We start from the raw sequence: 14,611 nt of genomic DNA, 5'->3' as shown, positions 1-14,611 counted from the left end.
TAATGAAAGCTCAATTATTAAAATTCACCTCAGTTCCTGTTCTAGGTAACTTTACAAAATTAACAAGAAAAATGACACTTCAGGCACACTCATTATGTTGAAAATATGCTTTTATATTTCATGGCTATAAAACATTAATGTGCAATTTTTGTAATTTATATTCTGAATGTGACAGAAGTTTTGATTTAAAAACAAACTTCTGAAAACGCTATTGTACATACTTCAGAATTTTACGCACTCCAACAATTAAGAATGTTTAGGCATCCTTTTCCCATTTTAGAAACCAAGGAGTAACTTTGAGGAAGTGAGAAAGAAACAATGACTTCATTATGCAATTAATTTTGCACCCGGAAAAAAAATTCAGATTTGCATGAGAGTTCACTAGAAGAGAGCTACTGCCCATTTGAATTGATACCTTACTACTTGTTCCTTACTGTGTGCCTCATAAACCATGAATTGAAATCTTTCAGTCTTTTTCTCTTGCTGATTGTGTATTTGCCTAGCTGCTGAGAGCAATCTGTAATGGGTGATGAGTATCATCAATAGTGAAGTTTCTTGATCTGCTTCTCTATTATTGCTTTCCTATGATGCATTCTCATCTATGGTATTTCATTAAAACACCTTTCTTTGATTCACTTTATCCAAATAAATATATCTCATTTCTTGTAACAGAATTTTGTTGTACATTTGGATTGTCATATTGTTTGTCCTATAGTTAACTGTATTTCTTTGCCTTTTCTAGTGACTATAAGTTTTCCTAAGGATATATATATGTATAATGAAGTCGTACAACTTTTTGTACATCTTTTAACAAAGAGCAGAACAGAATTATTTTTTCCTTTAAGTAATTCTCAATACTTCAAAAATAATTTCCACATTTATCTAGTCACTAGTTCATACCTTCATAAGACTGGGAGGGTACGCAGAGAAGAAAAGTAAAGGACCCAAGGACCAGAAGGTTCAACAGAACAAGGCTATGAGATGAACTCTGTTTAAGGCTGTGAAGCCCCTTAAACAGAGTTCATCCGGTACTTTCCCAAGATAATGTCTATTGTAGATATAATGTGTTGCTGACAAACACTTATTCCTAATGGTTGTACATTAAAAAGAAAAGTACAGCAGAGATTAAACTGTAGATTGTATATATTACATGCATATACATATATCAGATACATCAAATTCCAAACTGAAAACTGGTGAATGGCTATGAGCAAATATTAACCAACTGCTCTCAGCTATACAGGGAGAAATTCAAAACTTACTTGCAGAAGCATCCCAAAATTTTATTGATCCATCTGCATGACTAGATAAAAAATAAATTAGTATTAGCTGAGGCTTAGTAAAAATGAGAATCATAAAAATTTCACATGTACAGAAACTTGAGCTGTTAAAATTTTGCTCCAAAAATACAACTACAATGAAAATTAATGTATGGTAAGCCATTTCTAAGTTCAAAATAATGGTTCATTCTTTAATTACACACTAAAATCTAAAGATTCAAAAAAGAATAATTCCTTATATCTTTCTAATACTTTACATGTAGTAGAGAGTAATAAAAAATGACCTGTTAAATTGGACAATATTTTTAGATAAAACTTTACACTCAATTAAAAATAAACAAATTTTTATATTATTAAAATGCAAATCTCTAAATTTAACTAGAGCTGTATTTTTATGTTAGTAAATACTACAATGTCACATCTATAAAAATGCACTTTGAAAGTAACATAGAACAGAGTAATTTCAAAATCCCTTATGAGGTCAGCATTATCTTAACACCAAAACCAGAAATAAATCACAGTGCAAGAAAATTTAAAACTAATATGCCTCATGAGTATAGGCATAGAGTTATTAGGAAAATACTAGCAAATCAAATCAAAGATTATGTGGATGAATTCATAAGTCATGATTAAGTGGGGTTTATCTTAGGAATACAAGCCCATATTATCCACCATATGGTGATTAATCACAATGACAGATTAAAGAAGAAAAGCCATATGGTCATCTTATTAAATGTGGGAAGCGCACTAGACAAAAATTCATCACTCAGTCATAAAAAGAATCTTTCTGAAAACTGGGCACAGAGGAAATTTCATCACCAGATGAAGCTGCATGTAGGAATGAACTACAGATATGGTCTAACCTAAAATACATAATCATGAGGGATAGAAAGCTTCCCCCTTAGATAGGGAACAAAACAAAAATGGTCTTCTCACCAGTCTCATTCAGTATCTTATTAGAGATGTTAACCACTTAATAAGTGAAGAAAATTAAATAAAAAGCATACAAAGTAAAAGCAAGATGCATCATCTGATAGAACAAAGAAAATCATGAAGATTTTTAAAAATGGGGTATAACTCTTACATTCATTTAGCACAATTATAATACATAATGCCAATGTACAAATACCAATTGTATTTCTATATAATGGGCTCAAACATTTGGAAGTGGACAGTACAAAATGGTACTATTTAAAATCCTATCAACACCACATAAGCCTTAGCTTTAACCTAACACAATGTGGGTTATATCTGTAGACTGAACTACAAACTGCTGATTAAATACAGAATGCCCTGTAAATGCAGGTATAGAGGTCAAAGAAATGGGAAGTCTGAGATTAGAATCATACAAAATAGGAGATGTGTAGTTAGTTGCTAGGCTAGACTACACAACAAAGCAGGTAATAAGGAATGCAGGCCACTTCATGTAGCCAAGAATGCATTCACCAGTTAATCATCAAGGAAATACAGACTTTAGTCCTACAACAGAAAGAAATTGAAAACAGCCAACAATTGAATCAGCTTGGAAGCAGATTTTCTTGTAGAATCTCCAAAAGATAACTTAGATTGACTTCTTAAATTCTGTGTCATGGTATTCCAGCAGAGATTATAATCATACAGTATCAGGCATTTGATCTATGGAATTGTAATGTAATAATTGGGTATATTTTAAGCTGTTTAAGTTTATGGTCATTTGTTATGCAGCAATGGAATACTAATAAATTCATCTCAGAAATATATATTTTAAAATGCTCTTATAGCATACTTTCAATCTACTTTTAAATTTTCTATTTACATGTATTTGATGCATCTTTTGCAATGCTGAAAGCCATTTTTTATTCTGATGGCATTTGTTCTATATTTGGAAAATCCTATTAAATTATATTAAATGCAATTGATATGTTTGGTTTTAAAATTTAAACATGTTACATTCCATTTGTAACTGTTTTGTCTCTGCTATTTCTAGTTATTAATTTCATTTAAAAATTTTTATTTCATTGTTTTTGTGTATTCATTATTTGAATGATTACCACATATATTACAAAAATTTATCTTTAAATAATTAAGAGCACAAATTATTTACTTTCCCAAGGAATGTTAAATATTTTATGACCATTTTTTCTGCCCCATCTTTTTTCCTGTCATTACATTTCTGTTCTTTATTACAATATTTTAAATTATTGGTTGACATATTAATTCTATATATCAAAAATGATGCTGTTATTTCTTAGACTTCCATCAAGTAAATATTTAATATAAATATTATATTATACCACGCCAATATTTATTTCCCATACTTGATCATTACAGATCGGAATTTTATCAAATTAGATTTGCAGAGAACATTTTTGCTATAAAGTGGTTAAAAGTGAGTATGAGTCTTTTACTAAAGATAAATACTTGGGCTTAGAGAAAAATTTTGAAATTTGACAAATGTGGTGAGCATTTCATACAGTGGTAGACTCTGGGATGCTCACAGCCTATATTATAGGTGTTGGGTTCAAATTCTTGCACTACTTCCCATTCCAGCTTCCTGTTAATGTGCAACATCGGAGGCAAGAGTGATGTTTCATCCACATGAGACATGTGGACTGCATTCTTGGCTCCTGGCTCTTCCCTAGATGCTGCGAACAGCTGGGGGTGAAACAGCATATGGGAGATATTCTGTCTCTCTCCCTTTGGGGATCTGCAATGCTATTTTCCATTATATAGGCACCATATACAGTGCGACAGAATCACAATTGATTACAATGTTTGTAGTTCTGTGTTATTTTTGAGAGTTGCTATATTAACGGGCATGAAGTGATATTTCTTTAAATGTTCTCAAATTAGTGATTCTGAGCATTTTTTAATTGTTTGTTGGCCATTTATAATTCTTATTATTTTTTCCTTAAAATCAAACCCTTCATTATGCTCATTAGAAAGCACAGATTTTTAAAAATATATATTTATTTTGCTTATTTATGCTTTAGTTGTAATTTATTTCACTTTGGGTTTAAGTTGTTCTCTTTAATCTCATTAGGTGTAAATTTAAATAGTTGACTTGAGACTTTTTAAAGTAGTCATTTATTACAACATACTTCTAAGATGTGATCTTGTTGTAGTCAGTAAATTTGGCTTATGTTGGTTTATGTTTTTTCCTCACAATTCTTTAAAATTCTCCTCATAATTTCCTCTATTATATATACATCTTTATATCCATTAGAATATATTTTAAAATTTTTGGTCTCAGTTTATAGGCAAATTTGAACAGAAATTTATACTTAATTTGGTTTTAAAATATTTAAAATCCATGCACATGCAAATTTCTTTCATATTACACATTTTTGTGAAGTTTTAGAAAACCATGTAATATTTATATTTTTCCACAGTTCCTAGTGCTATTGACTTCTAGTTTCATTCCATTGTGGTCAGCAAAGATACTTCTATGATTTAGATCTTAAATTTTTAAAGATTTGGGTTTTGTGGCTTATCCTCAGAAATGTCATTAAGTAACAACACATTATTTCTATTCTGGAGAGTATTCTGGGTTGACCTTGAGCTCAATGTATGCTTTCTTTTTGAGAGTTTAATGGTTTAAAACTGCTCATTTCTCATTTTGCTGAAACATAATTTCATGATATTGTTTAGATGTCAATTTGTGCTTTCTTCAAACATTAAATTTCCTTAATGTTATTTTTAACTCTTCATCATTTAATTCAAAGAATTGTGGTTCTTTAAGGTCACTTTTTTGAGGTTCAGCTACTTTGTCCCTTTGATAGGGCCACATTTCCCTGCTTTTTCATGTGCTTTATTTTTACTGTAAGGTTTGCACTTGGACTGACTTTTTTACATGGAAAGTAATAGCCCATGCATTCAGCTGATGCAGAAACCCTGATAGTCCAAGTCTCTTATGGGGTATGTCTCCTTTGGTTTATGTGAGTATTTTCCCAAGGGAGAAGTCTGTCATTACTTTTCCCAGATGTAGGCTGTTAACTCCTGCATATTTCTCTCTATTGCAGGCTGTCTGACAAGCTGCCTACAGGTATGCAAAGTGTGACAGTTCCCATTAGTGTTCTGAATCAAGAAATGTAAACACCAGATCTCTGGGCAGCCTCTGTATGTCCAGACATTGGATTATGTTCTTCTTCTGTTTTCTTCCCAAATGCGAAGACCCAAGTTGTACTTTTCCTCTTGAATTCAACCTTTGCTAACTTGGAAGAGAGGTTTCTGTTCTTACCATTTCAAGGCACTTTTCTCAGCTTTGAATATATTTAGCGTACTGTTACTATGAACTTAATTTCAGGAACTCTCATAACAGTTTTTTTGACTAATATAACACATAAATATATATCATATAACATATATTTTATAAAATGGTAACTATATACTATATTATAAATTATATTATTATAAAATGGTAACTATATAGAATATATCCTGAGGCAAGGTTTGAGGCTTCTTATTCTGCCTCTTGCTGTCATTACTCTACTGAATTTTATTTTTATAATTTTCTTTTACTCAAAATCTGCTGATTGTGTTATATTTGGAGTAAGAGTATTATACACAGCAAATAGATGGGCCATGTTCTAAACCTATTACATAAATATTTGCATTTAGCAAACTTATCTAAACAAGTTTTATTTAATGTAATTATTAATATGTTGGTAATTATGTTAATGTTAGGTGTTATTTGTTAGTTCTTCTCTTGTTTAGTTTTTAGCTTTGTTTTTTTCTGCCATTACTTCAGTTACTTATTTTACTAATTCCATATTGAAGCATCAAATGTAAATGTGTTATTTAGCCGCTAGGCCACGCCGCCGGGCCCCAAATGTGTTCTTAAATACACCTCCTCATCTAATTTTCTCAGTGACTGATTTAGTTACTCTATTGCATATCAATAAATTAACACCATTTACCTGCGGATCTTATTGTAAACCAAGGGAAATAGACACATTGTAGTTCTTCTTCGTGTCAAATATATCCTGTATGTACATTTAAAACCACATCAGTTGCTATAATCTATGTTCCAAACCCAATCATCAAAAATACTTTTAAAAACTAAATAAGGGAAAAGTTATTGGATCTATCCATATCTTTGCTATACTGTTCCTTCCGATTCATGCTCCAAAACTCCTTTGTTTATTTTCTTCTGTGTAGAGAACTTTTTACAGCCATATTTTTGGAATATGTTTGCTATTAACAAATTAACTCCATTCATCAGAGAATGTCTGCATTTCTCTTTAATTCCTAAATGATTTTCACTGGTACATGATTCTGGGATGACAATTCTTTTCTTTTGGTTTATGAAATATAGCTAGGTTTGCTTCTGGCCTTCAGAGTTTCTGATTAGAAACACGTGAGTAAAACTAGTTAAGTACTGCTTGTAAGGTATCTTTAATTGGCGTTCAGTGTTCAGAAGCTTGTGATAAACGTTAATATGGATTTAACTGGGTTTTTCACCTCATGGAATTTGCAGGTTCCTATAATTTACTACATTTAGTGAGTTTTCAGCTAGTTATTTCCATGAAAAATTGTGTAGCCCTCCTTATTCATTATCCTCAGAACTTATGGCTTGTCATTTCTGATAAGAGTGATAGAAATTCTGATACCTCACCTCGTCCCCAAGGACAACACAGTGGAGGAGTTTCACGAAGCAAGACTCGTGTCTTTCCCTCACTAGGTGTTTCTGCACAATCTGAGGAAGTTGGAGCATCTTATTATAATCTCAGAGGGTAAATGTTGGGGTATCCCAGTTAGTTTCTGCTGGAGTTGGTTAAGCTAGGGTCATAGTGGGATGGAACCCGAGTTTTGTGTGTGAATATATGTATGCGAAGGGGTTGTTTAATTGAATTAGAGATAATCATTTTCTGAAATTCATTTATTTTGATAGGCTGCTTCATTTCTCATCTCTTTAGTAAGGACTAATAGATTTTGTTAGGCGTATGTGTGTGTTTGTGTGTCCGTTTGCAGTTCAAGGTTATCAGCACATTACCATTCCTGGGTACTTGAGGAGAAAGAAATCCAAGAATCTCATTATCATGTTGTTCTTTGGATTTGGGCGCTACCAACTGTAACATTTCTCCTATTTTTCCACATCTCTTACGTTTGTCTTCTGAATAAAACCAAAGATTTTTAGTGGTACTTAGTAGAAAAATTGCAAAGGACATTTAGTAATCTATCTTCACATTAACAGAAGCTCCTGCTATTTTTTAAAATTTCAAATTTAGCTTTATCTTTATTTTCATTCCTAATATTACAACATGGAGTGGGTTAATATACAATTTGGAGATATTTCTGGTATTACAGCTTTTAAACATTTTACATAACCATGTGATAGGAACACACACACACACACACACACACACACGATTCTTGGATTAGTAGCAATCACACAGATGTTGGCAATGTCTTCTGATTTTCGCATGAATTCTTTCTTGACTAACTTATGATCTTTCCTTTTGGACTTTCTCTCAGTGATATAATTTATACTTAATTCTTTAAAAAATAGTTCTGTATTTCCAGTGGTTTTATTCTACCATCAATATTATAATCTTTGCATAGAAGCATATCATACTTTTACTTACACTGCTAATACACATACAATTATTAAAAAGTATTGGAACTCAAGAAATATTTTTGTTGTAGTTGATGAATTGATAACTCATACAACACATCTCACTTACCCAGTAATAATGATTTCTGGATATGTTTGTGCTCCAAGGTTCCAAGCTCCTCCACTAATTGGCCATTCCTAAGTGCATTGTGCAGAAAGAATATATACATTTTTCTCTTAGTTTGAATGATGCTCAAACTTATAACACATTTAAAAATAAAGAGCTGTGAAGCAATCAAGGATGAGGTGCATAGTTCTAAACTTTCCAAAGGACAAGTGGCTCTGAAAGCACAATTCTATCTCTACTAATGCAGTTTTTAGCCAATATTAGTGTTCTCATAAAAAAATCAAATATTTAACTCACGCAAATAAGAAGGTACTTCAAAACATTTTGTAGAAATGTATATGATGCAAAAAACTGCATAGGTTTCAAAATTTTTGCACCAGAATAGCTTGCCTTTCATCCCTTTTTTCATGGCCTTTTTGAAGGACTCTTGAATAGTGTTGCTGCATGTGTCAGTTTGCGGACCACCACACTACCATGGTGCAAATTAACACAGAATAATTAGTAAATGATATCTTTCAAAGTTGTCTATCCTGATAGCACTGGGAAAATAAGGTGCTTGATTCACCAGAGGCAGTCTGAATTCATGTTCTGAGAGTTTCAGCTTGGGTTTCAAACATAGGTGTTGGAGGAAATAGTCATAAATATTATTTAATTTATACAGTGAAGAAAAAGATCATACATATCTGGGACAGTTACACTTGGCTTGATATTAGGGTTATTTCAAAGAATTATTAAAATTTGCTCTGATGCAGCCCTGGTTTCTGATTATGTTAGTCTAAGTCAGCTTGAAGGACTGTTTGATGGGTATTTCTTTTTTATTTTTTGACTGACATAATTAAAATATATAAACATATATATGGTATCTAATGTGATGTTTCGATGAATGTATACATTGCATAATGATCAAATTACAGTAATTATGCTGTCACATCATTTACTACTTTTTTGTGGTAAAGATATTGAAAAATCCCATATATTGAAGAACACAGTAAATTACTGTTCATTAGAATCAATATAAAGCACAAACACCACCAAAACTTGTTCCTGTCACCTAATCTAACATTGTACCAGTTGACTAACCTCTTCCCATTCTTTTGCCCTCTTCCACTCCCGAGTCTCTTTGGCAACTTCAATTCTCCTCTCAATTTAATGATATCAACAATTCAGATGCCACATATGAGTGAGAGCAATTACTGATAATTTTAACTCTTACCTTATTACTGTATCCTTGCTTTTTATGCTTGACTCCTATAGAATAGAGCACCAAGATCAAATCCGGAGGGCAATCAGCAAAATATGCAGTGCATGTAACTGGTGATTCATGAATATCCATGGGATACGGATTTTCAAAGATGGGAAAACTGATAAAGACAAAATAGTGCAGGCATTTTACAAAGATAACATATGAAATAATCCTCATAAAGTAAGGCCTAATGTGTTTATAAATATTTACCATAAATTCAAGCTTTTCAAGTAGTATAAAGAATCATAGGAAAAAGAAAGTTCCTTTAAGAGATTTATCTGAAACTATATTGGTAAAATTTTAACAAATAAAAATTGATTTTCCTCCCAGAATTTCAACATTCGGCAGTAAAGTTGCATCCTAATATGGATACAATGAATTATAATAAACTTAACATATTATGAAATAATTAACAATTACTTTTAAATCATATAAACTAGGCATTTTGTAAAAAAAAACTTTTCTAATTGCCTTTTAGTATTAAAATATAGGAACTTCTGACATTTTTAAAAGGGAAGTATCCACACAGGCAAGTTTTCTATTTTTTCCTGCAGGGTATTTAAAGACTAATTTGTAGGTGTGTGTCTGTGATTTTGTTTTATGTGTCATTTATCATGTAAACTACAAATGGATGGAAGGAAAACTTGGAGATAATTTCATATTCTCAAGCTTACTGTAACTTTAGGAAAGATACAGATATAATAAAAATAACAATTTTTACAACCATAATTAAAAATTTCTCGTGTTTTAGACTATTTTCAGGATAAAATGAATCTTATTATATGCTATGTCTGTTTTTGACTTGGTGAATGATCATATTACTTTTGAGATTTTCTCGGGACAATTTTTCAAAATAATTTTCTCCCCAGGTATCAGGAATCTTAAGTTTAGGACTTGAGTTCAACCTCCAACGTATGTGATGTGTATGTATATTTTTGGCGTGTGTGTGTGTCTGTGCTGTGTCTGTGCAATCACATTTGTCTATTTGTAAGGATTCTCTTTCTAGCAATCTGAAGTGTTCCAGCTGATACTCTAGAAAGTCATAACAGTGTACAGAAATGTATAAAGGTATAATTCATGGTTAATAAATATCAGGTGAGTTAAGGTGAATAGAGATTTTCCATTTCAGAGAAGAAATTAACATCACTGAGATCCATGAGTTAGAAGACATATGAGTCAACTTAAAACCAGACCTAGAACTGGGAACTTGATGTTACTACGAAGTAGCAATGACAGGCTTGTAACTAGGTGAATACTACTGTAAAAAATTATTTTGAGAAAAATTATCTGGTATATTGACAAAATGTAGGCAAAATACTGAAGAAATAAATAATAGCTAAAAATTTATAATAAGCACTTAGATGAGGACTTATGAAATGATTGTTGTGGTGATGGTAATGAAGATTGTATCCCAGGATCAAGGGGAGGAAATTGTAATCCTTAGTGCTTACTTTCATTTTGAGAATTCAATGGAAAAACATAAAAGAAAGAGGGAGAAATATGCAAAAGAATCCATTTTCACAATTTGTTTAATATTCAGAAAGTCTGAGATGAACTAAGGAGGGAAAGAAAATATATTCAGCTTTGACAGTTTTTACATCATGTAAATATAACGATATGGGAAATTCAGACTTTTAAAACAGGAAAAGGAAAATAAATAAATAAAAACTTGTAAGCAAAATGTCAACTCACAAAAATTGATAACAAAAAAAGTATACACCTAAATGTATAATGTAGTAACTTTCATGTGATGCACATTTCACAATAAAAACAATTTAAAATATATGTATATGCTGAAAAGTGGCTATTAATAATACAAAGGGCCTTAGAGAATATTACAATTAGCATTTGAGTAACCAAGAAACATCACATAGAACAAAGAGCTGAATATCAATGATATCAGAAAGAATGCGACTTAATAAAACTTATACTACAAATTCTTACACGCAGCAGCGTAAATTATTACATGTGTGAAACTTCAATCATGCTTAGCAGGGCAGCTAGGTAAAATTCACTGCTATAATAATCTTATAGTCCAAATCACAAGTCCCTTCCAAAATAGATACATTGTATAACACAAATTAGCACAAAATAGAATTTTAGCTATTAAGTTTACAAACTGCATGGAAAGTATAATTCAACTACAACGTATGCAACAAAAATTTGCTGAGAATTTATCCCACACATGAGGCCACAGCTTAGTAGTGACATGATCCTTAAATGGAAATTGCATGGTTCACAAAAGCTATGAAAAAGGAATGCAGGAGTAATTTATCAAATTATAGAGGCAATGAAAGATTTATTTTTAAAGAAGTGGTATCTGAGCTGATATTCCTACAGATAAGAGGTTAATAGGAGAATAGAAAGAAGAGATTATTGTAAGCAAAGAAGAGTAAATGCATCAAATTTAGTTTCAGATACAAGGGCTAAGAGTTGGTGGTTCTAGAATTTACACATAATCAGGGAAAATTAATTTCTTGTCTAACATCATTTAAAATGAAAATGTGTAACAGAAAAACTGTGCCCATAAATCCCAGCCTACTTCAACTGTCCATGGCAAGGAATAGAGAATATCGGTGTCACAGCAGTATTCTAGATATTTTTTCAATCATACAACACAATGTAAAAGAAAAAGGAAAGAAGGTCCCATCTTTCCTGATCCTGAGATCTTGCCTTCCTGTATTGTCTGTGTGCAATAATACTTTAACCATGGATCATTTTCCTTTGGTCAATTCTATTCTAGCCAACAGACCTTAGATGATAGTCACCAACTAGACTGCACATGTTTTCCTAACACTGGTTTTAGTTTAAGGAAACAGCAGAGATATATTCCACTCTGTATCCATTGTCTCAAATGCTTTTGTCCAAACCTCAGGTGCTGTTTTCAAAATGTCATAAACCTTTTTCAGCGTCAGCAAAACTTTTCTGGGTTAGTTATTACTCAACAAAATTGTACTTTTGTAATTTTAGCAAAATATTACTCACATAATGATATTTACTATTTAAAGAATGCTAATACCAAAATGTACTTCTGTATTTAATGGCAACAATACATTAAGATATTTTTACATGTACATGGACAACTTACTTGCTTTGTGTCAGATCAACTACAATGAGATCTTTTTCCAGAAGCACCACTACAGCATACGGTTCCTGAAATTCTAAAAGTAAAAATAAAAGTTGTAGCATTTTTATATTGTATATTTAAAAACATAATATCACATTATTTCTCTCTCCTATACAAATGTTAAATGACTTGAAAAGATCAAAATAAAAGTCAAAATAAGACTAAAGGGCACTTTAAAAAAACAGTCTCTCTCAAATTTGCTGTTAGCACAAAGAACAAGAAGAAAGTGAGATATGTATAGAGTTAATTATGTCTTATTCTTGAAGTGAAAGTAGATTATGTGAAATAAATGATGCTGTAACCATTGTTTTACAAACACGTCTATAGTTTAAGTAATTTGGAGTTAACTATATATAAAGAATAACAATTTACGTTGAGCTAAAATAACTCAGTTTTTTTTAATTGTTTATTATTTAACTTCAGTAATTACATTGTATTATGTGACACAATTACATAGATACTTGGGTTCTCCCCACCCCTCCCCAAACCCCCCCACCATGGTGGATTCCTCCACCTTGTTGCATAACCACAGCTCAAGTTCAGTTGAGATTCCCCCATTGCAAGCGTATACCAAACATAGAGTCCAGCATCTTATTGTCCAGTCAAGTTCAACGAAAATAACTCAGTTTGTATATTTTTTGTGCTGAGGAGTGAATTCTGTTTCTCTGGAATATGGCAATATTCGCTACTTTTTGAAAGCAAAATCATGTACACTAAAAAGTTTACTTTCAATTCAATATGATTACACGTACATATAGAGTTTATTATGTGTCTGGCAGTAGATACCTAATAAACACACAGAGTATCAGGAGTGTCTAAGATTCCCAGGTTCCTAAAAGTTAACCTTCCCTCCTGCCCTTTGTTCTTCCCTCCAACATTCTGCAGAAGAACGAATACATGGAGAATCAGACTAAGAGGTCTAATTCTTATTCAGTTTAGGAGTTGCAAATGTTCCAGAAATGTTTACAAACAATGAAAAAATGAACACTATACATTTAAAAAGTGGTATGAACTATAAAAAATAAAATGAATAAAGGCAGAGAAAATGGTTTGTGGTTGTAGATGCTAATTTAGTTTAAAAAGATGTTGTCTTCCACATGAAACAATTAGTAAAAGAATGCTAAAGAATTATTTTCGTTTTGAGGAAAGTACATTTATAAAAACATTTTATGCTCAGTATATCAGAAAGTATTACTACAAATTTCTTTTTTTTTTTTTTTTGAGAAAATCAAGGCCCAGAGAGGTTAAGAGATTGACACAGAAGTATACAACAAGAAGTGAGGGAGCTAAAATCTTCATCTAGATTTTGACCTAAATCCCATCTTGTTTTCATACAATCGTAGTTTCTACCAACTGAGTTTAATCCTAAACTCCAGAATCTATTGGGAGGTTATTTGATTCAGATTAAGGGAAATTAAAATATGGCAATAGATCCCAGATTCTATGTAATTACAACACAATGTAATTAATGAATAAATTTAAAAAAATATGGCAATAGAGGCCTTCATACTCCTTCTATTCCTAAAAATTCAATCTTTTGGCATTTATGTCTAACCCACAAGCATGAGACAACTAAAAACAAAACAAAACAAAACACAAAGGAAAACTTGAGAAAGAACAAGCATGTGCTGGTGTTCAGACATATTTTTATGTTACAGTTGTCATTCTGAATATTCTCTGCTTTTCAAGTGTTCGCACACTGAGATTTAGAAAAAAAAGGTTTATAAAAAGATTTCATTTATTTCATGATGCAGTTCACATAACCTAATGATAGTTCCCACCGTTCCCCCTTTCTTAAGTTTATTTTTGGTAGAACATACTTTCAATTTACTTTATAATCACAAGCTTAATCCTCCACTAAATCAATAATTCTACAAGTAGAAAGACTACTGTTCCTCAACAATACAGACCAGTGCGCTATAATAGCAATCTGATCTCGATATACTAATTTCACTCATATGCATTATCTTTTTTGGTGCTCCATATGTTATCTGCAAAAAATTCATAGAAAACATATCTTTTTGGGTTAGTCTTTTTTCACTAAACATAGTGTTCTCCAATTGTATCCATTTTGTTACAAAAGACAGGATTTTACTCCTTTTTTATGGCTGAGTTCCACTGTACATAACTAACACACTTTATTTATCTATGGATATCTGGGTTGATTCCAACTCTTAACTATTGTAACTTGAGTTGCCACGAACATTGGAAACAGATAACTCTTTCATACGCTGATACAAAATCATATCCTTTAGGTAAATTTCATATACTTTAGGCAAAACTTCTAGGAGTGAAACGG

The 14,611-nt window shown here is 31.6% G+C and overlaps 1 protein-coding gene across 1 annotated transcript in view; it reads right to left on the bottom strand.

Moving 5' to 3' along the window:
* Window positions 1–14,611, bottom strand: part of STXBP5L (syntaxin binding protein 5L) — a 286,369-nt gene that overhangs the window by 112,921 nt on the left and 158,837 nt on the right. Inside the window, exons 12-15 of the mRNA XM_004577863.2 lie at window positions 12,274–12,346; window positions 9,156–9,303; window positions 7,946–8,013; window positions 1,263–1,303 (exon numbers count right to left, since the gene is read on the bottom strand). Coding sequence (XP_004577920.2) covers window positions 1,263–1,303; window positions 7,946–8,013; window positions 9,156–9,303; window positions 12,274–12,346 — 330 coding nt within the window. The remainder of the gene's footprint in view (window positions 1–1,262; window positions 1,304–7,945; window positions 8,014–9,155; window positions 9,304–12,273; window positions 12,347–14,611) is intronic.

Source organism: Ochotona princeps, chromosome 3 (assembly GCF_030435755.1).
Source record: "Ochotona princeps isolate mOchPri1 chromosome 3, mOchPri1.hap1, whole genome shotgun sequence".
In the NCBI taxonomy this organism is placed as follows: Eukaryota; Metazoa; Chordata; class Mammalia; order Lagomorpha; family Ochotonidae; genus Ochotona; species Ochotona princeps.
The sequence above is the reverse complement of the archived record's forward strand: the minus strand, read 5'-3'. Positions and strand labels throughout refer to the sequence as shown.